General features: G+C 52.3%; 1 protein-coding gene across 1 annotated transcript in view; it reads left to right on the forward strand.

Annotated features, from left to right (window-relative positions):
- The first annotated feature begins 66 nt into the window (after positions 1 to 66).
- The window catches only part of IFFO2 (intermediate filament family orphan 2), a 43080-nt gene continuing 20568 nt past the window's right edge, over positions 67 to 22578 (forward strand). The window contains exon 1 of the mRNA XM_071576009.1: positions 67 to 789. Coding sequence (XP_071432110.1) covers positions 182 to 789 — 608 coding nt within the window. The 5' untranslated portion in view covers positions 67 to 181. The remainder of the gene's footprint in view (positions 790 to 22578) is intronic.

The raw sequence follows: 22578 nt of genomic DNA on the forward strand, positions 1-22578 counted from the left end.
GCTATGCAAATGAGCGGCGCCGGTTGCGGGCGGAGCCGGAGCCGCCCCGGTCCGCGCTCAGAGCTCGGGCAGCGGCGGCGGCAGCAGCGACAGGAGGCACCGCCAGCGCCACCGCCACCCCTCCATCCCCGCTCCGCCGCCTCCTCCATCACCTCCTCCATCGCCTCCACCTCCCTCCGCCATGAACTCGCTGCTCTTCGGCGAGATGGCCCGCGCCTTCTCCCCCGCCGCCGCCGCCGCCGCCGCCTCCTCCTCGTCCTGCGCGCTGGGCCCCGGCGGCGGCCCCGCAGCGGCCGGAGGGGGCCCCCCGGTCACGGCGGCGCTGCGGAACGACCTGGGCTCCAACATCCACCTGCTCAAGGGGCTCAACGTGCGGTTCCGCTGCTTCCTGGCCAAGGTGCACGAGCTGGAGCGGCGCAACCGGCTGCTGGAGAAGCAGCTGGCGGCTCAGCAGAGCGAGCGCGACCGGAGGCTGCGCTACAAGACCTTCTCCCGCGACCAGGCGGTGCAGACGGACGGCGGGACCCCCCCGCTGCTGCCGCCGCCCGGCCCCGGGCACGGCGCGCTGCCCTCGCCGCCGCACCTCGGCCGCCTGCCCGGCACCATCTGGAGCTACACGCAGGTCCGCCGCACCGGAGGGGGAGCCTTGGAGACCGTGCAGGGCCCCGGCGTGTCCTGGATCCACCCGGACGGGGTGGGCGTGCAGATCGACACCATCACCCCCGAGATCCGCGCCCTCTACAACGTGCTGGCCAAAGTCAAGCGGGAGCGCGACGAGTACAAGAGGAAGTGAGTGATGCGGGGGGGATGCGGGAGGATGATGTCGGCGCCTGCACTGCGGGGAAACGGGGCAGCCTGGCCTTGGGAGCCTGCGGGGAGACCCTTGGGGACACGCCTGGGGACGTGGGGACAGCGCTGCCCCCTCGCCAGGGCTCCCTCCCCTCGGGAGGACTGAGAGGCTCGTCCTCGGTGGGGGCTGAGCCTCATCCTGGCCCCCAGAAAACAGTGGGATCAATCCCTGGGGATGGAGAGTGTTGGTTGGGGTTGAGCCTCATCTTGGCACCTCAAAAGCTGTAAGATCTATCCCTGGGGGAATGGAGAGCATTGATTGGGATTGAGCCTCATCCTGGCACACAGAAAACTGTAGGATCCATCCCTGGGGGGATGGGGAGTGTTGGTTGGGGTTGAACCTCATCTTGGCACCCAAAAAGCTGTAAGATCTATCCCTGGACAGGGGATGAAGAGCCTTGGTTGGGGTTGCGCCTCATCTTGGCACCTAAAAATTGTGGGATCCATCCCTGGAGGGGGGATGGAGAGATTTGGTTGGGGTTGAACCTCATCTTGGCACTCAAAACTGCAGGAGCCATCCCTGGGGATGGAGAGTGTTGGTTGGGATTGAGCCTCATCTTGGCACCTAAAAATTGTAAGATCTACCCGTGGAGGGGGGATGGAGAGATTTGGTTGGGGTTGAACCTTATCTTGGCACCCAAAAAACTGTAGGATCCATCCCTGGAGGGGGGATGGACAGCTTTGATTTTAAAAGGAGCATTGCCAGCTTAACTTAAAAAAAAAAAAAAAAAGAAAACAATTCTGGAGAAGGGAAATAATCTGTTGTTACCGTTGTGTTGCATAGTGGACTCCTAAATTTAGCTCGCCGTCATTTTCTGGTCTGATTACTCCAGTAGTCGATTTTTTTTTGTGCCAACTCCCCGAAATTAGCTCAGTGCTGCAATATTTGGGTTGCAAATACTGCAGGGGAGGTTTTGCACTCCCAGGATGTGCCTCGGAATTAGCCCAAACAAAAGGCTTTGGAAGCCCCGGAGGTGCCTCCTGGGCCGGGGGCAGCCCCGGGGTTGGGATGCTCCTCTCCCCCTGCCCGGGGCTGGATGATATTCCCTTGGATTGATGGATTCCGTGGCAGAGATGGAGGCCGGAGAGGGGAAAAAAAAAGGCTAGTTGGGTTTGTGCAGGGAGATTCCTGCATTGTCTGAGGAGCTGCTGCCCTTTGGGGCTGAGCTGGGGCAGATTGAGGTGCCTTCCCTCCTGTGCCAGCCGTGCCAGGCGTGTTTTCTCCTGCACAACACCCCAAATCCGTGGATATTTCCCCGGGAGCAGCTCCATGGCCTGGGCAGCCTGGCTGGGGCTCTGCTGTCCACACTGCAGAGCTCTCCCTCCCTGCACACCTCGGGTCACAGCGGCTTTTGTCACCCCCTCCCTGCTGGCACAGCCCAGTCACACCCAGTGCCCAGCCTGGTTTGGGTGCCCAGGTGATACTGGGGGGGCTGGGAAGTTCTGTCTCCTCCCAGTGCATCTGCTGGGACCTGGGGGGACTCATTGACAGGAAGCTCAACATGGGCCAACAGTGTGCCCAGGTGTGCCCAGGTGTGCCCAGGTGTGCCCAGGTGGTCAAGAAGGCCAATGGGATCCTGGCCTGGATCCAAACTAGCGTGGCCAGCAGGTCCAGGGCAGTGACCCTTCCTCTGGACTCTGCCTTGGGGAGGCCACACCTTGAGTGTTGTGTTCAGTTCTGGGCCCCTCAGGTCAGGAAAGAGATTGAGGGGCTGGAGAAGGGACTGGATGTGGCTCTGAGTGTCCTCTGAAACACCTCCAGGGATGGAGAATCCACCATGTCTTGATCCAACCCCACTGGGATCACCAGCCCAGGGCACAGAGTGCCCTGGGCTGGTGATCACAGTGGGGTTGGATCAAGGATTGGACTTGATGATCTCAGAGGTCTCTTCCAACCCAAGTGAGAAGAGCAACGAGGCTGGAGAAGGGACTGGAGCACAAGTGCTGTGGGGAGAGGCTGAGGGAGCTGGGGGTGTTCAGCCTGGAGAAGAGGAGGCTCAGAGGTGACCTCAGCACTGTCTGGAACTGCCTGAAGGGAAGTTCTGGCCAGGTGGGGGTTGGTCTCTTCTCCCAGGCACTCAGCAATAGGACAAGGGGGCACGATGGGCTCAAGCTCTGCCAGGGGAAATTGAAGTTGGAGATCAGGAGGAAATTCTTTGCAGAGAGAGTGCTCAGGGATTGGAATGGGCTGCCCAGAGAGGGGGTGGATTCCCCATCCCTGGAGGTTTTTGAGCTGAGCTTGGCCGTGGCACTGAGTGCCATGATCTGGTAAAGGGACTGGAGTTGGACTAAGGGTTGGACTTGATGATCTGGGAGGGCTTTTCCAACCCAATCCATTCTGTGATTCTGATTCTTGCTTGGAGCTGCTGATGGGCATGAAAAGGAGCTGGTTCTCAGCTGGAGCTGTGGGTGCCCTGGTGGCTCAGGGCTGGTTTTGTTTCTCTGGTTGGTACCAGGGAGGTGGGGCTGTGGTTGGCACAGGAAGTCCTGCTGGCTGGTGGCTCGTGCAGCAGATCCGTGTGGGTTGTGCCACCAGAAGTTGGAGGTGCCTCTGCCTTTTAATGTGATTTTAATTCTTCTCTGGGATTTCTTTCTGCTTCTTGGCCAGGAGGAGACTTGTGGGCCTTCGGGTTCAGCCTTTCTGAGATACAGAGTTTATTATTCTGTGATATAGAGTTTATTATTCTGTGATATAGAGTTTATTATTCTGTGATATAGAGTTGATTATTCTGTGATACACAGTTGATTATTCTGCTTTTACTCTGTGGTTTAAAGCAGATTTTCACCCCAATCTGTGTCCCTGCACACTCAGGGATTGCACAAACTAGGTAAACTCAGGCAAGGGGAGCCTCAAATCTTATTCTTGCCACCCTCCTGCTCTTGAAACAGGTTTTCCTCCTGAAAATAAGAGGTCCTGCTCACATCCCAGGTTACACATTCCTGGGGTTCCCCCTGCCCTGTGTGTGTTCTGGGGGTTCATCACTGTGAGACTGCAATGATTGTTCTGCTCTGTCACCTCCAGCCCCCCGTGGGCACCCCACTCTTTTGGGGGGCACTTTGGGCACACTCAGGGGACAATCTTGTGCTGTTCCAATTCCCTCCTGGCTCTCAGAGTGGATTCCCCAATTCCCTGGGATTCCCAGGAGCTCAGGGATGTTGCAGTGTTTGTCTCAGCCCCGCCGAGATGGGCACGGGGTGTTTGTTTGTTTGTTTGTCTGGGCAGGGCTCTCTGCCCTGGCACGTCTCTGTGTCTCTGCCTGGGTGGAAACACACACCTTGGGGTTCCCTTTATCTCCCTTGGCATCCCTTTGATGCTCAGGGTTTATTCAGGGAATGGAGCTCCAGGTGGAAGAGGAGCCTTGTGCCCATCTCCTGGTGGGGCTGTTGGGGCTTGCAGAGCCCTGGGTGGGTTTGGCACAAGTTCCCAGCACAGAAAATAACTCAGAAAATACCCATTTCTGGGTCCAGTTGGGAACCAGCAGAACCTGCAGCCTTTTTGGATCCCCCAGGCCAAGGAGCCCCCAGTCCCATGGCCAGGGGTGCTCCAGCAGATCATGAGAATTCCATTTATTTCCTCAACCACTCGAGGCTTTTCCCCCTTTCTTTCCCCCCCTTTCTTTCCCCCCCTTTCTTTCCCCCCCTTTCTTTGCCCCCCTTTCTTTCCCCCCTTTATTTTTCCCCCTTTATTTTTCCCCCCTTTCTTTTTCCCCCCTTTCTTGTCCCCCCTTTCTTTTCCCCCCTTTTCTTCCCCCCCTTTTCTTCCCCCCCCTTTTCTTCCCCCCCCTTTTCTTCCCCCCCCTTTTCTTCCCCCCCCTTTTCTTCCCCCCTTTCTTTCCCCCCTTTCTTTCCCCCCTTTCTTTTTCCCCCTTTCTTTTTCCCCCTTTTCCCCCCCTTTCTTGTCCCCCCTTTCTTGTCCCCCCTTTCTTTTCCTTTCTTTTCTTTTCCCCTCTTTCTTCCCCCCTCTTTCTTTCCCCCCCTTTCTTTCCCCCCCTTTCTTTTCCTTCCTTTTCTTTTCCCCCCTTTCTTTTCCCCCCTTTCTTTCCCTCCCTTTCTTCCCCCCCTTTCTTTTCCCCCCTTTCTTCCCCCCCCCTTTCTTCCCCCCTCTTTCTTCCCCCCCCTTTCTTTTTCCCCCCTTTCTTTCCCCCCTTTCTTTTCCCCCCTTTCTTTTCCCCCCTTTCTTTTCCCCCCTTTCTTTCCCCCCCTTTCTTTTCCCCCCCTTTCTTGTCCCCCCTTTCTTTCCCCCCTTTCTTTTCCCCCTTTCTTTCTCCCCTTTCTTTCCCCCCTTTCTTTCCCCCCCCTTCTTTTCCCCCTTTTATTTTCCCCCCTTTCTTTCCCCCCTTTCTTTCCCCCCTTTCTTTTCCCCCCTTTCTTTCCCCCCCTTCTTTCCCCCCCCTCTTTTCCCCCTTTCCAGGGTAACCACCTGATGAAGGAGGTCAGGGCTGGTAAATGGTTCTGGTTTGGAATATTTGGCCCCCAGGAAACCACCAGGAAGGTGCTCCAGGAAATCCTGAATTTCAGGAGCTCCCTGGGATGTGCCTGAGGTTGGTGAAGACAAACTGGTTGATGTCACACTTTGGGAACTGCAACATTCAGTGCTGGAATTCAGAGGGGCAATAACCCCTTTTGGTTCTTTTCTTTCAAAGGAAAAATCCCTTTCCTGCCCTAAAATAATGCTGGAAAACCATCCAAGATGTTCTTTGCAGGAAAATTCTGCCTGGGCCATTTTGGGGCTTCATTCAGGGAAAATCCACTCAACTCCTTGTTCCATTCCCCAAATGATTTTTCTTGGACATCCTGACAGGAGAAACTGGAGTTCTGAGGTCTAGAAAATGGCAGAGTGCACATAAATCATATTTTTTTCCCAGGCTTTTGTTTGTATCTGAAGCAAAATATTCCCCCTGAGGAGCCCAACAGATAATTCAGGCCCAAACTGCTTTTTCTTTCCCCCCCTGGTGATGTTGTTTTACTGAAATTATGTATAAATTTGATTTTTTTTCTACTTAACATGTTGTCTTAATCTGTTTTTTTAAATTTTTTTTAGTAATGATCTTGATTTTCCACTGAGGGTCATGACTTTAGTTGAGGGAATGAGCAACTGGAGGAGCTTTGTAGGGAAAATGAAGTTTAATTAATTTTCTTGTTTTTTTTTCCCCAAACTGCTGCTATTTAGAAGAGCTTTTGAGCAGAGATTTCATTTCAAATCAGATCATTTTATTGTTCATCCATCAGATCTTTTGTAGCTTCTTATCTATTATTACCCTTTTAGCAAGGAAAGGTCAAATTCCCTTTCTGTAAAACTGCACTTTTGCTGTCAAATCAACTCAGTAAAGCTCCAGGCACTTCCCTGGGAGCTCCAGCACCTCTTTGAAAGCTCCAGCACCTCCTGGAAGCTCCAGCCACATCTCTGGAAGCTCCAGCTCCTCCCTGGAAGCTCCAGACAGATCCCTGGAAGTTCCAGCATCTCCCTGGAAGGTCTAAGCATCTCCCTGGGAGCTCCAGCATCTCTTTGGAAGCTCCAACCACATCTCTGGAAGCTCCAGCTCCTCCCTGGAAGCTCCAGCACCTCTTTGGAAGCTCCAGCATCTCCCTGGGAGCTCCAGGCACATCCCTGGAAGGTTCAGGCACCTCCCTGGAAGGTCTAAGCATCTCCCTGGAAGCTCCAGCTCTTCCATGGAAGCTCCAGGCACCTCTTTGGAAGCTCCAGCATCTTCCTGGAAGCTCCAGCATCTCCCTGGAAGCTCCAGCTCCTCCCTGGATGCTCCAGACACATCTCTGGAAGCTTGAGAAACATCTCTGGAAGCTCCAGCGCCTCCCTGGAAGCTCCAGCTCCTCCATGGAAGCTCCAGGCACCTCTTTGGAAGCTCCAGACACATCTCTGGAAGCTCCAGCACCTCCCTGGGAGCTCCAGCACCTCCCTGGGAGCTCCAGGCACATCCGTGGAAGCTCCAGCTCTTCCCTGGAAGCTCCAGCACCTCCCTGGAAGCTCCAGGAACTCCCTGGAAGCTCCAGCTCCTTCCTGGAAGCTCCAGGCACCTCTTTGGAAGCTCCAGCACCTTCCTGGAAGCTCCAGAATCTCTCTGAAAGCTCCAGCATCTTCCTGGAAGCTCCAGGCACATCCCTGAAAGGTCTAAGCATGTCCCTGGGAGCTCCGGGCACCTCCCTGGAAGCTCCAGCACCTCTTTGGAAGCTCCAACACTTTCCTGGATGCTCCAGCACCTCCCCGGGAGCTCCAGGCACATCCGAGGAAGCTCCAGCTCTTCCCTGGGAGCTCCAGCACCTCCCTGGGAGCTCCAGGCACATCCGTGGAAGCTCCAGCTCTTCCCTGGAAGCTCCAGCACTCCCTGGAAGCTCCAGCACTCCCTGTGTGTGCCAGTGTTGATGCCACTGTGTGTGCCCACCCAGCTGCTGACTTGGTGAAATCCTTGTCCTTCCCTGGGTTGGTGTTTCCCCTCTGAGCTGCAGAAGGCAGAGCTGTTCCCTCCCAGCTCTTGGGCACGTTTGTGTGTTCTGCTTTCCCAATTAATTCTTAATTGCCGCAGATCTTGGGGGTGCCACGTCTTGGTTGTGTTTCCCAGCACGGGGTTGAGTTCTGAGAGCTGAGCTGGAAGGTTTTACCTCAGGATGGGATTTCCTTGGGCAGGTCCATAAAGTCCACTTGGAAAAGGGATTATCTTAAATTTGGAGCAGCCGGAAAGGCCAAAGGTTGGGGTTGGTACCAGGGGTGGCACTGCCCCTTTGGTGTCAGGGATGGCACTGCCCCTTTGGTGGCAGGGATGGCACTGCCCAATCAGTGCCAGGGATGGCACTGCCCTACTGGTGACAGAGATGGCACTGCCCCACTGGTGACAGAGATGGCACTGCCCCTTTGGTGCTAGGGATGGCACTGCCCCTTTGGTGGCAGGGGTGGCACTGCCAATCAGTGCCAGGGTGGCACTGCCCCTTTGTGACAGGGGTGGCACTGCCCCATCGGTGCCAGGGGTGGCACTGCCCCTTTGTGACAGGGATGGCACTGCCCCTTTGTGCCAGGGGTGGCACTGCCCCTTTGTGACAGGGGTGGCACTGCCCCTTTGGTGGCAGGGGTGGAACTGCCCCTTTGGTGTCAGGATGTCACTGCCCCTTTGGTGCCAGGGGTGGCACTGCCCCTTTGGTGGCAGGGCTGGCACTGCCCAATCAGTGCCAGGGATGGCACTGCCCCTTTGGTGCCAGGGGTGGCACTGCCCCATCAGTGCCAGGGGTGGCACTGCCCCATCGGTGCCAGGGGTGGCACTGCCCCTTTGTGACAGGGGTGGCACTGCCCCTTTGGTGCTAGGGATGTCACTGCCCCTTTGGTGCTAGGGATGGCACTGCCCCATCAGTGCCAGGGGTGGCACTGCCCAATCAGTGCCAGGGGTGGCACTGCCCCTTTGGTGGCAGGGGTGGCACTGCCCCATCAGTGCCAGGGGTGGCACTGCCCCTTTGGTGCCAGGGGTGGCACTGCCCCTTTGGTGGCAGGGGTGGCCCCTCTCAGAGCTCCCCTCAGTGCTGCCCTTTCTGCTTTTCTTTCCATGTTTTATTGGGATAATCCCCTTTCCTTGTGGCTTTTCACTGAAATTTTTACAGTTTTTTCCCACTTCCCGAAGCTGCTCTGGGGGATTTTTGGCTCCCCCTTCCCTTGTGCAGTTGATATAAAATACAAAACCTGAAACTTGGGCTGGAAAATCCCATTTTTTTTCCCTTGTGCTGAGTTGGTTTTCACTCTGGAGAAGGGATAAAATTGATGTGAGAAAACCTGGAAGACCAAACTGGAGCTGGAATTGCTGGTTGGGAAGTGGCTCTGCTGGAACTCTGCAAATGAAGCCCTACAAAAATAACGTTGCCTTAAATAATATCATTTTTCCTTCTAAAATGCTGCAAAGCCACAGGAGTTCTCCAACAAATCTCAGCTTTTTTCATTTTTTTTTTTCCATGGAAAAAGGGACTTCGGAGTTGTAGGAATGGAGGAGAAGTTTTGGAAGGAGAGGAGGATTTTTTTTCCCTTTGATTCTGTTTTCTTGGGGGCTCTACTTTGAATATTTAAATATTTAGGCACTTTCTGTGTGCCTTTTAAACTGGTTTGTGATGGGAGTGACCAGCTGGGGTTGTCAGGACTGGTTTGGAATAACTGTCTTAGCTCTGAGGGTTATCCTGAACTTCATCTTTGCTCTGAATTCTAATTAAAATAATGAATTCATAGAGAAAAAATCCCCCCCCCCCCCCCCTCGTGCTGTGGTTTGAGTTGCAGAGAAACTGGGGCAGGATTTGTGCAGTTCTTCAAAGAGAAACTTCCTCTGCTGCCAGAGAACCACAACACTTGAATTTTCCTTCTATTTTTTGCTTTGTATGAGAAAGGAAGAAATTTCTTGAAGTTTATAGAAGTTTTTTTAGGTTGAAAAGCTGAAAAGAAAATTGTCTGTACGTTGTTCAGTGTGAGGGAAACTCTTCTGGAGCCTCCTGACTCTTCCTGGGAAAACCTCCCTCGTTCCAAGAAACCTGAAGTGACAAATGAGCAGCAAAAATAATAATAATAAAAGGTGGTAAATGGCAATTTATTCCTTCTGAAGGGGAGGAATTTGTGATAAGCAAATTTGCTGATGACACCAAGTTGGGAGGGAGTGTCGAGCTGCTGGAGGGCAGGAGGGACCTGCAGAGGGATCTGGACAGGCTGGAGAGACCTGGAGAAGGACCTGGACAGGCTGGAGGGATCTGGAGTGGGATCTGGACAGGCTGGAGGGGTCTGGAGAAGGACCTGGATGGGCTGGAAGGATCTGGAGAAGGACCTGGATGGGCTGGAGGGGTCTGGAGAAGGACCTGGATGGGCTGGAGGGGTCTGGATGGGCTGAATGGATCTGGAGAAGGACCTGGACGGGCTGGAGGGATCTGGAGAAGGACCTGAATTGGCTGGAGGGGTCTGGAGAAGGATCTGGATGGGCTGGAGGGATCTGGAGAAGGATCTGGATGGGCTGGAGGGACTTGGAGGGGGACCTGGAGAGGGACCTGGATGGGCTGGAGGGACCTGGAGAGGGGTCTGGATGGGCTGGAGGGACCTGGAGAGGGATCTGGATGGGCTGGAGGGACCTGGAGAAGGGCCTGGATGGGCTGGAGGGATCTGGAGTGGGATCTGGATGGGCTGGAGGGACCTGGAGAAGGGCCTGGATGGGCTGGAGGGATCTGGAGTGGGATCTGGACAGGCTGGAGAGATCTGGAGAAGCATCTGGACAGGCTGGAGGGATCTGGAGAAGGACATGGACAGACTGGAGGGATCTGGAGAAGGACCTGGATGGGCTGGAAGGATCTGGAGAAGGACCTGGACAGGCTGGAGAGATCTGGAGAAGGATCTGGATTGGCTGGAGGGATCTGGACAGGCTGGAGGGATCTGGAGAAGGACCTGGACAGGCTGGAGGGATCTGGACAGGCTGGAGAGATCTGGAGAAGGACCTGGATTGGCTGGAGGGATCTGGAGAAGAATCTGGACAGACTTGAGGGATGGGCTGATTCCAATGGGATGAAGTTCAGCAAGGCCAAGTGCAGGTCCTGCCCTTTGGCCACCCCAACCCCCTGCAGTGCCACAGGTGGGCACAGAGTGGGTGGAGAGGGACTGGGGGAAAGGGACCTGGGGGGACTGAGGGACAGGAAGCTCAACAGGAGCCAACAGTGTGCCCAGGTGGCCAAGAAGGCCAATGGGATCCTGGCCTGGATCCAAACTAGCCTTGTTTTTGTGCTGGTTTTGTGCTGGGTGGTGTTTGGGTGGTTTTAGGGTGCTGTTTGGGTGTAATTTGGGTGCTGTTTGGGTGTTGTTTGGGTGTTTGGTTGTTGAGTGGTTTTTGGGTGCTGCTTGGTTGTTTGGGTGTTGTTTTTTTGCTGGTTTTGTGCTGTTTGGGTGTTGTTTGGGTGTAATTTGGGTGTTGTTTGGGTGTAATTTGGGTGCTGTTTGGTTGTTGTTTGGGTGCTGTTTGGGTGTAATTTGGGTGTTGTTTGGGTGTAATTTGGATGCTGTTTGGGTGTTGTTTGGGTGTAATTTGGGTGCTGTTTGGGTGCTGTTTGGGTGTAATTTGGGTGCTGTTTGGGTGTAATTTGGGTGCTGTTTGGTTGTTGTTTGGGTGTTGTTTGGGTGCTGTTTGGGTGCTGTTTGGGTGTAATTTGGGTGTAATTTGGGTGCTGTTTGGGTGTTGTTTGGGTGTTGTTTGGATGCTGTTTGGGTGTAATTTGGGTGCTGTTTGGGTGCTGTTTGGTTGTTGTTTGGGTGTAATTTGGATGCTGTTTGGGTGTAATTTGGGTGCTGTTTGGGTGTAATTTGGGTGCTGTTTGGGTGTACTTTGGGTGCTGTTTGGGTGTTGTTTGGGTGTTGTTTGGATGCTGTTTGGGTGTAATTTGGGTCCTGTAAACCTCATTAATTCGGGTCTCCTCCCCCGTGGCTTTGGGTGTTGCTGGTCCCAAATCAGCTCATTCCTCACCTGCCCTTGGCCCTTTTTTTGGCTTTTCCTGCCCAGGAAGCCCCAACATTCCTTGTTCTGGGGCAGGAATTGAGCTGGGTGGGCTCAGGGATGGGGTTGGGTCTCTGAGTTTCCCCTTCAATCTGAGGCTCCTTTCAGTGGTTTCTTCTGAATTTCCACTGAATTTCAGCACAAATCAAGGTTTGATGTTAAATTCAGTGTAACTCCCCAAATCTCTTGGTGTTGGGGACAAACCAGGGCAGATTTCCCAATCCTGAACTTTTGGGAAACCTGAGCTCAGGCTCTGATCATCTGAGTTTGGGCTGCAGAAACTCAGTTTTATTTTCTGTGAGAGCTTTGGGGGGTTGTGTGTCCCAAAAAAAACAAACCAGCTCAGAAATCCTGGAGTAAAAACCAGAGGAATTCACTCCCTGCTCTTCATGTGGGCAGGAAAAGTTGTTAATTTGCAGTGGCTCATTAAGGGAGTGATGATGAACAGAAGGGCTGGATCCCCCTGCCCTTAAATAAAGGGTTTGTTCCTGCCCTGACTCAGCCTGGAATTGCAGATCAAAGGGATCCTGGCTCAGGATTTATCCCAAATTGGATTCCAATGGGAAAGGTGTTTCTGTTTGTGGGTAAAACAGGGGAGAAAATAAAATAAAATTCTGCCTTTTTTTTTAAAATGCAGCTCTGCCTGATGCAGAGAATTTAAATTTATCAGTCACAGAAAGCCAAACCCTGACAGGACAAATCTGGTTAAAAAGAAAACTTAAGTATTGGTGTAAATTTACATAATTTATAAATTGACAGGGGTGCATTAATATTGAATAATTATGGGAATGCTTTGAGATTAATAGTTAATATTTCAAACAGCTGCTGTCATTGAAAGTGCTCCAAGAAAACCCCCCTCTTGCAGACAGAAACCAAACCTTTGTTTTTCCCCCAGAATTTTCCATAAGGAGCTGAGCAGATGGGGAAGGGCAGCCTGGATTCTTTTTCCAACTCTTCTGTTCCATTTTCCCCCCCTAAATGACCATTCCAGAGTCACTTCACCTTTGGCTGTTTGTCATCCACACTTTTTATTTTTTAAATTTTTCTCCCTCTTTGATTCTTTTGTTTAAAAAAAGGGAAAGGGAAAAATGGAATCCAGAATTCCTGAACTCCCTGGAAAATGTTTTGCCACTAATAAGGGACAGGGTGACCCTGCAATGGTGTCCTGTGTCCCCTTGGGGTGGAACTGGCCCAAGGACAGGTCTCTGCTGGGTCTGACCCACCAATAAACTCATTTTTTTTCCCCTTTTGGGCTTCAGCTCCTTCTCCCATTTGTACAGAACTTTTCCCTGCTCAGTGTTGGTGACTGGGTGGAATTTCTGTCTTATTATTTCCCTGTTAATTAATGCAGGGGGTGGTTGGTGGGAGCCCTCACGTTGCTTCTCCTTTCTCCAGCCTTCAATAAACAGGAATTCTGGGATCTCCTGTAACATTCCCAGTGGGATGCAACCCCAGGCCCTCTGGATTTTAGGGGGGTTTGTGTCCATGACTCAGCTCAGTTCTTCTGGAATTTTGGGGCAGCTGGAGGAGGTCCCTGCCTTGGCCACTGCTGGTCCTTCTCCCTGAGCTTTGTTGGGAGAGCTGGGATTGTGCAGCCTGGAGAAGCAGTTGGGGTGACCTCCTTGTGGCCTTGAAGGATCTGAAGGAGCCACCAAAAGAGATGGAGAGAGACTGTCCTGAAGGGCTTGGAGTGCCAGGACAAGGGGAATGGGGATATTGGGAAGGGTGGGATTTTGGGAAGGAATTCCTGGTGTGTGACCCTGGCACAGGTTGGGCAGAGCAGCTGTGGCTGCCCCTGGATCCCTGGGAGTGTCCAAGGCCAGGCTGGAGCAACCTGGGACAGTGGGAGGTGTCCCTGCCCATGGAATGGAATGGAACTGGGTGGGCTTTGAGGTACCACCAACCCAACCCAGTCTGGGATCCTGTGATTCCACTGGGAGGTGTCTCTGCCCATGGAATGGGTAGAATGGATGGGCTTTGAGGTCTTCCCAACTCAAACCAGTCTGGGATCCTGTGATTCCAGTGGGAGGTGTCCCTGGGGTGGAATGGGATGATCTTTAAGGTGCCACCAGCCCATCCCAGTCTGGGACCTGGTGATGTTCCACCATCCCAGTTTATCTGTCCATCATCATTCACACTTTACTTGTCTAAGTAACTGGATGGGCTTTGAGCTCTTCCCAACCCAACCCAGTCTGGGATCCTGTGATTCCAGTGGGAGGTGTCCCTGCCCATGGAATGGAATGGAACTGGGTGGGCTTTGAGGTACCACCAACCCAACCCAGTCTGGGATCCTGTGATTCCAGTGGGAGGTGTCCCTGCCCATGGAATGGGTGGGATGGATGAGCTTTGAGGTCCCTCCATCCCAACCCAGTCTGGGACCTGGTGATGTTCCACCATCCCAGTTTATCTGTCCATCATCATTCACACTTCACTTGTCCCAGTAACTGGATGGGCTTTGAGGTCCCTCCAACCCAAACCATTCCAGGATTCCATGAAAACTGAGCTTGCCCTGGAGCTCTCCTGCTGCCCATCCCTTCCCTCCATGAACACCCCAGGGTTGCCCTCTCTGGTTGTTCCTCCCCTGCTGCAAATCCAAGCCCTGAACAATGAAGTTCTTGGGAATTTGTGCAGCAGAGACAACAAACCCAACTATGGACTGTGAGTTCAGCCTGTCCTGCCTTTGTGCAGATATTCCAAAGGGGCTCATCTTGAGTTCTCTATCCCAGCTGTCCTCTTGGTCCATTCCCTTCCCTCTGAGTGGCAGAGCTGTGGTTTAATGGGAATTCTGTAAGGTTGCTCACCATAATTAACTGGGAAACTTCATTAATCTGCCCATTGTAGTGGAGGTGATTAAAGCAGCTCCAACAGGGTGTCCATTCTGGTCGGTGTGTTGGGTGTTCCTCAAGTGCCAGCAGAGCCCTTGAAGAGCAGTTTATTTCTTTTTTTCCTTTGTTAATACCTGTGTTCTTACAACCCTGACCCTGCACTTAAATGTATTTACCTTTGCCAAGGTAATAAAACTCCTCAGGTGGCTCCACAAGGAGGGAGTTCTGAGTGTTCCTCAAGAGCCCTTGAAGAGCAGTTTATTCCTTTGCCCTTTTTTAATCTCTGTGTTCTCACAACCCTCACGTGAAAACCACATTTATTATGTTTGCAAAGGTCATAAACCCCCTGAGCTGCAGATCTTGGGGGCAGGAGGGGCACCTGGAGGAGTTCTGGGTGTGCCCACAGGGAAGAACAGTTGATTTCTTGTTGCCAGAATTGACAAAGCACGTGAAGCTGCCCTTAAATATATTGACTTTTCCAAAGGGGATAAAACTTCAAATGTGGGTGGGATGAGGGATGTGGAGGGGCACTGAGGGCAGACTGTGCCACCTGCTGGGTGTGGCACCCACCTGGCCTGGCCCCTGGCACCAGGTAAGGCTGGTCTTGGCTCAGGAAACAGCTCTTGGGTCTTCAGTGGGGTCAGTAAAAGTGTTCAGTGTCGGGAGCAATCCCAGCATCCAGGAGCAGGAGACCCATCCCAACATCCAGGAGCAGGAAACCCATCCCAACATCCACCTGGAGAGCAGGAGACCCATCCCAAATCCAGGAGCAGGAAACCCATCCCAAATCCAGGAGCAGGAGACCCATCCCAACATCCACCTGGAGAGAGGGAGATTCATCCCAACATCCAGGAGCAGGAGACCCATCCCAAATCCAGGAGCAGGAAACCCATCCCAACATCCACCTGGAGAGCAGGAGATTCATCCCAACATCCAGGAGCAGGAGACCCATCCCAACATCCACCTGGAGAGCAGGAGACCCATCCCAAATCCAGGAGCAGGAAACCCATCCCAACATCCACCTGGAGAGCAGGAGACCCATCCCAAATCCAGGAGCAGGAGACCCATCCCAACATCCACCTGGAGAGCAGGAGATTCATCCCAACATCCACCTGGAGAGCAGGAGACCCATCCCAACATCCACCTGGAGAGCAGGAGACCCATCCCAAATCCAGGAGCAGGAAACCCATCCCAACATCCACCTGGAGAGCAGGAGACCCATCCCAAATCCAGGAGCAGGAGACCCATCCCAACATCCACCTGGAGAGAGGGAGATTCATCCCAACATCCACCTGGAGAGCAGGAGATTCATCCCAACATCCAGGAGCAGGAGACCCATCCCAACATCCACCTGGAGAGCAGGAGACCCATCCCAAATCCAGGAGCAGGAAACCCATCCCAACATCCACCTGGAGAGCAGGAGATTCATCCCAACATCCAGGAGCAGGAGACCCATCCCAACATCCACCTGGAGAGCAGGAGACCCATCCCAAATCCAGGAGCAGGAGACCCATCCCAACATCCAGGAGCAGGAGACCCCTCCCACATCCACCTGGAGAGCAGGAGACCCATCCCAACATCCCAAATCCAGGAGCAGGAGACCCCTCCCACATCCAGGTTTCCCTTCTCACACCTCATTGCCCTGAAGTCCCAAGGCAACTGTGCAAAGAAATAACCACCCCCTAAAAGGGAGAACTTCCCTGTAATTCCAATCCTGGGAATGATTCCCTGGGGCTGTTCTGGGAGAATATTCCACGGAGTCACGAGAGCAGCTGAGATAATGCCCTGATTTAACTTGGCAGCTCCCCCAGCACATTCAGGAGCTTCCACGAGGTGTTTATAGAAAAGGGAAAGGCAAAACATGCCACACAAGTTTGCCTGGACTTTCCAGCAGCTTCAAGATCTTATTATGGCTTTAAATCCCTCCTGGAACTCCTCGTTTCCTGAGCTGCCAGAACTGGGGCCAAGTGTCTGCCAGGGCAGCAGGAGGGCAGGAATTCCAAGGGAAAAGTCATTCCCCATAAAAATACAAATGGGTTTTTAAAATGGGGGTGGTGAATATGAAAATAGACTTTGAGGGCATCTTTTTAAAGGGGCTGCAAGGCCAGAACTACATTGAATTATTCTCCTTTCTACTGCAAGTGGGTTTGATTATATCTGGCTTATTTTATGTTTTCTTTTTATTCTTCTTCTTCCTCCTGCACAAGAACCTTCCAGAGTGATGTTTTTATCAGCTCTGGAAGTGTCTGTGTGTTCTGGGGGTAAAAAAACCAAAACAAAACAGAAAAAAGAACTGAGAATTCAAGGTTAAAAAAAAAAAAGCAAGGAATATGTGGGAAAATGTGGATTCTCCTTGTGTTGCTTAAAAGGTTGAGGGAGAACCTGGAAAATCCTCTCCAGTCTTCAAAGATTGAGGGAGGACCTGGAAAATCCTCTCCAGTCTTCAAAGGTTGAGGGAGAACCTGGAAAATCCTCTCCAGTCTTAGAAGGTTGAGGGAGAACCTGGAAAATCCTCTCCAGTCTTCAAAGGTTGAGGGAGAACCTGGAAAATCCTCTCCAGTTTTAAAAGGTTGAAGGAGAACCTGGAAAATTCTCTCCAGTCTTAGAAGGTTGAGGGAGAACCTGGAAAATCCTCTCCAGTTTTAAAAGGTTGAGGAAGAACCTGGAAAATCCTCTCCAGTCTTAAAAGGTTGAGGGAGAACCTGGAAAATCCTCTCCAGTCTTAAAAGGTTGAAGGAGAACCTGGAAAATCCTCTCCAGTCTTCAAAGGTTGAGGGAGAACCTGGAAAATCCTCTCCAGTTTTAAAAGGCTGAGGGAGAACCTGGAAAATCCTCTCCAGTCTTAGAAGGTTGAAGGAGAACCTGGAAAATCCTGTCCAGTCTTCAAAGGTTGAGGGAGAACCTGGAAAATCCTCTCCAGTTTTAAAAGGTTGAGGGAGAACCTGGAAAATCCTCTCCAGTCTTAGAAGGTTGAAGGAGAACCTGGAAAATCCTCTCCAGTCTAAAAAGGTTGAGGGAGAACCTGGAAAATCCTCTCCAGTCTTAAAAGGTTGAAGGAGAACCTGGAAAATCCTCTCCAGTCTTCAAAGGTTGAGGGAGAACCTGGAAAATCCTCTCCAGTCTTAGAAGGTTGAGGGAGAACCTGGAAAATCCTCTCCAGTCTTAGAAGGTTGAGGGAGAACCTGGAAAATCCTCTCCAGTCTCTTGTGCTGGATTTTATTCTGAAGTGAAGAAGCTTTTGGGGTTCTTGGCCTCAGAAATGCAGCCAAGTTCAGCTCTGCCTGCCAGGGAGGGGCACAGAACAGGGAAGGAATTTCTCCCTGGGAGGGTGGGCAGGCCTGGCACAGGTTGGGCAGAGCAGCTGTGGCTGCCCCTGGATCCTTGGGAGTGTCCAAGGCCAGGGATAGGGGAAGGTGTCCCTGCCCATGGAATGGGATGAGCTTGAAGGTCCTTTCCAACCCAAACCATTCTGGAATTCTGTGGGATCTGATTCTGTGAGATCCACCTTGGTCTGTTCTTTCGTGTGGTTTTGGTGCTGGAGGAGGAGGACACAGAAAGCAGAGTTTGGTTTACCTTCTGTATCCCTTCCCATGCCCTGAATTCCATCCTGAGCCTTTCTCCACCTCCTTCCTCCCAACTGGTGGGATCTTTCCTCAGCCAGAACAGTTTGTGAGTCACCCAAAATCTGCAGGAAAACTTTGTGTTCCTGTGATGGCACAACGGTGGGAGGTGTGGGGGACACTGGGGATGAAATGGTCATTTTAATTATCCTCCCATTCCATTTATAAAGATTGCACAGCCAGAGGCCTTTGGGGCTTCTCTTCCTTGAGCTGGAGCAGTTCAGTTCCTGCCCAGCAGTTCTGATTCCCCTGAGCAGGAGCAGCAGAAGATCCAGGCACAAATGGGGCAGTGCCAGGAGCTCCCATGAAACTCCAAACAGAATTCCTGGAGCTGCCCAAGCCCTGCTCAGGAAGGTCCTCCTGATCTCCTCGTTGTGCCTTTGGACCCCTCTGAGGGGTTTTAGCTGTTAAACAACATTTAAAGTCTTTTGTAGCTGCAGAATGAGCAGCCAGGGGTGGGTGGGTTTGGGGTCTGATCCTCCTCTCCAGGAGAAAATGGACTGGGATTAGGGAAGCAGCAGGAAAGGAGCTGTACAAAACTTTTCTGTCCAGTAAAAGTAACTTTCCTGCAGGCAGAAGGCCTGGAATCTCCTGCAGAATGGCCTCAAACCAGGCTGGGGATCAGATTTTGGCTGTGAGATTGAAGGTAACTCCAGTTTCATGGCCAGCACTTTCCCTGTGCGAGGACAGGAGGGATTTCAGGACCTCTCTGAGTTGTATCCAACCCTCTGGGAACACCCAGGGCAGCCCCACCTGCTGTGCTGGACCTGTTTGGAATGAACATCTTGTATTTGTGACTGGATTTCACAGAATCACAGAATGGATTGGGTTGGAAAAGCCCTCTGAGATCATCAAGTCCAACCCTTGGTCCAACTCCAGTCCCTTTACCAGATCATGGCACTCAGTGCCACGGCCAAGCTCACCTGAAAACCCTCCAGGGATGGGGAATCCACCCCCTCTCTGGGCAGCCCATTCCAATCCCTGAGCACTCTCTCTGCAAAGAATTTCCTCCTGATATCCAACCCAAATATCCCCTGGCAGAGCTTGAGCTGTGCCCTCTTGCTCTTGTTTAAGGCTTTGAAGGCCTTTGGTTTATGGTGATCCCAAGTTTCCAGGGGGTTAAGGAGACCATGGGGGAGAGTGGGAGGAAGAAGATGATGGGGGGAAAAGGCTTGTGATGATGGTGTTGATTTGTTAGTCTGTAAGTGTGATTGATAAGGTGATAATTAATGTCCTGAGGATCTCAGCAGAGACTAAGTGGGTTTAACTCATCGAATCACAGAATGGATTGGGTTGGAAAAGACCTCTGAGATCATCAAGTCCAACCCTTGGTGCAACTCCAGTCCCTTTACCAGATCATGGCACTCAGTGCCACGGCCAAGCTCAGTTAAAAACCTCCAGGGATGGGGAATCCACCCCCTCTCTGGGCAGCCCATTCCAATCCCTGAGCACTCTCTCTGCAAAGAATTTCCTCCTGATCTCCAACTTCAATTTCCCCTGGCAGAGCTTGAGCCCATCGTGCCCCCTTGTCCTATTGCTGAGTGCCTGGGAGAAGAGACCAACCCCCAGCTGGCCAGAACTTCCCTTCAGGCAGTTCCAGACAGTGCTGAGGTCACCTCTGAGCCTCCTCTTCTCCAGGCTGAACACCCCCAGCTCCCTCAGCCTCTCCCCACAGCACTTGTGCTCCAGTCCCTTCTCCAGCCTCGTTGTTCTTCTCACTTGGGTTGGAAGAGACCTCTGAGATCATCAAGTCCAACCCTTGATCCAACCCTACTGTGATCACCAGCCCAGGGCACTCTGTGCCCTGGGCTGGTGATCACAGTGGGGTTGGATCAAGACATGGTGGGGTTGGATCAAGACATGGTGGATTCTCCATCCCTGGAGGTGTTTCAGAGGACACTCAGTGCCACATTCAGTCCCTTCTCCAGCCTCGTTGCTCTTTCTGTCTTAGGGGCATAAAGTACAGAGAGATCCAGATCTTATCCAGGTACCAAAGGAGCCCTGAGCTTTCCAGCTGCCCTCCCAGGGCAGGAATAACCTCCCTGTTTGCAGAATAAACCCCCCCAGCAGTGGGGACTCAGCTCTGCACCCTCCAGGATGTTCATCCTGCTGGGAGAGCTGCCCCATCCCCTGTGGATTCTCCTGCTGGTTTAAAAGCCCCAGAATTTCCCCTCTGCAGGAATTCAGCCTGAGCTGCTGCTTTGACTTGCTGTTATTGAGCTCTGGTGTCCTCAGGCTGCTGTTCCAACCCCTCCTGTGGGCAGCAGGGAGGCACCAAGAGGTGATTTTTATTTTTTTGTTGTGGTGCCACAACAGGCTGGAGCATTTTCCTGCCTGGGTGTGATCAGGAGGGATAATTAGGGATTGTTTTTTTCTAGAGTGAGTCCTTTTAGCAATTTTCTTCCCAAGGAATTGCTGTTCCAAGGTCTGTTTGACTGTAGGGTAAGACCTAAATATTAAGCTCTGCTTTGTATTGAAACAGCCGTGCCAAAGCTCCAAGTTCTGCTCTGCAGTGGTTTGTGTGTCTCAGGAACAAACTCCCCCTTGTTGCTCTGATGATATTTGGGAAGTTTGAGGCTGGAATGACTTGCAGCAAAGAGGTTTCTGTGGAGAGGATGTTTCAACAGGCACAAAAAAAACCCCCTTCCCTGGAGTGCAGCATCTTCTGTGTCCCAGCCAGGCTCTAATGGAATCAGGCCTGCCATTAATTAATCCATTTTACATGGAGCCCATCAAGCAGCATTTAATTTGCTGCACTAAAAAGGGCAGGATCCAAATGATCAGTGGGTGGGAGGATCTGGAAGTTGCTGTTGTGGAGCAGAGTTTGGTGGTTTTGGGGGTCATGAGCTGGTCGTGGTTTTATTTCATATTTAAGTTTCCTGTTGTGGATTGAAACCTCAGAGCTCTCAGTGCTTTGCTTTTGCTGCTGCTTTTCTGCCCTGAATCTGGTGGGAGGACCCTCCAAGAAATGAGTGAAAAGCTTCAGTCAGCACCTAAAAAAGTGGCAGGGGGGGGATGCTCAGACCTCTGCAAAAATCTCCTCTTTGGGAGTTTCTTCTCTCCTTAAACCCACCAGGAAGGAGAGACTCGTCCTCCTTATGGAACAAATATTTTCTCCTTCAGTTTTACTCGCTGAAAATTTCATTCCTTGAGGGATATTTGAAATGAAGGAACAATCCAGGTGATACCATCAAGTGACTGCTCTGCTTGTGCCTTTCTGCCTTGAGCAAAACCCCTCTGAGAGCACCTGGTGTGTCCTGGGAGTGTGTTGGTTGTTGTTTAAATCCAACTGTTCATCTAAAAATGATGTAAAAGACAATTACTGAGCAGTTTTTGGCAAGGAGAACTTCTGTCAAAGGTTCTGGTCCCGAAGGGTTTTGTCAATCTGCTGCAGTGGGTCAATATTCCTGAACTGGAATTGATCCTGGGAGAGGAGAAGGGAAAATGGGATGGAGTTTGGTGTTCAGGGAAAGTTTTGAAGCTTCTTGTGTCGACACAAACTGTTCAGTTTGACTTCATGGACATTAATAAGGCTTGAAAACTTAGAGCAGCTTTTAAGGAATGTTCTCCTGAGGTGTCTCCATCCCTTTCCTGGGAGGTGGGGAGGATTTGGGAGTTGGGGAGCTGGTCCTTGCTCTTCCAACTTCAAAGGAAGCCCAAGTTTGTGGCGTGACTCAGCTCTCCAAGGGCACTTCTTTGAGGACTGTTAATCCTCACCACTCAAGGGCTTTGTTTGCCCAACATCCTTCCCGTTAAAGGGAGCAGAGCAGGCACTTTGTTCCCTGAGACAGGAGCTGAGGGATGACGGAATGGCCCCGGAATGTGATGTGTCACATCTGGCAAAAGGGCTCCAGAAATGCACAGTAGCCCTTGAGCTGGGGGTGGGTGGAGCTAAAACGTCCTTGGGAAATGGGGAAAAAAAAGGCAAGAAAAAAAAAAAAGCCTGGTTAGGTTTGAAATTCATTTTAGAAGAAATAACTGAAAAGATGAGAAGAAGCCCTGAAGTCTGGTGGGTTTGGATGGTTTGTGAGCCAGGAAAGTGGGGGTTGGATGCAGCTGGAAATCATTGCAATTGCTGCATCTGAGCCAGGAAATTGGAGTATTTGGGAGCAGCTGGGAGTTCATATCCTGCTCCAGGCATGGAGAGGCTCCTGCTTTTCCTGCCATTTCCCTCTTGGGTATTACAGTCCTCAGCAGAGCCCTTTGGAGTCATGGAATGTCCTGGGCTGGAAGGGACCCCCAAGGACCATCCATCCAACTCCAGGCCCTGCTCAGATACCCCAAAACCCCACCCTGTGTCCAAGAGGATCATCCAAACCCTCCTGGAGCTCTGGCAGCCTTGGGGCTGTGCCCACTGCCCTGGGGAGCCTGGGCAGTGCCCACCACCCAATGGGGGAAGGACCTTTCCCTGAGGTCCATCCCAACCCTCCTGAGATCCCAGAACATGCTGAGTTGGAAGGAACCAGAGAGGTCACCAAGTCCAACCCCTGACCCTGCACAGGAACCATCCCCAGCAATCCCACCCTGTGCCCCAGAGGATCATCCAAACCCTCCTGGAGTTCTGCCAGGCTGGGGCTGTGCCCACTGCCCTGGGGAGCCTGGTCAGTGCCCACTGAGGGAAACCCTTCTGAGCTCCAACCTGAAGTCCTTCCAGCCCATTCCCTGGGGTCACCAGAGAGCAGAGATGGGTGTCTGGAGAACATCCCAACACTCCTGGAGCTTTGGAGGCCTTGGGGCTGTGTCCACTGCCCTGGGGAGCCTGGGCAGTGCCCACCACAGTCTGGG

This window comes from Pithys albifrons, chromosome 22 (assembly GCF_047495875.1).
Source record: "Pithys albifrons albifrons isolate INPA30051 chromosome 22, PitAlb_v1, whole genome shotgun sequence".
In the NCBI taxonomy this organism is placed as follows: Eukaryota; Metazoa; Chordata; class Aves; order Passeriformes; family Thamnophilidae; genus Pithys; species Pithys albifrons.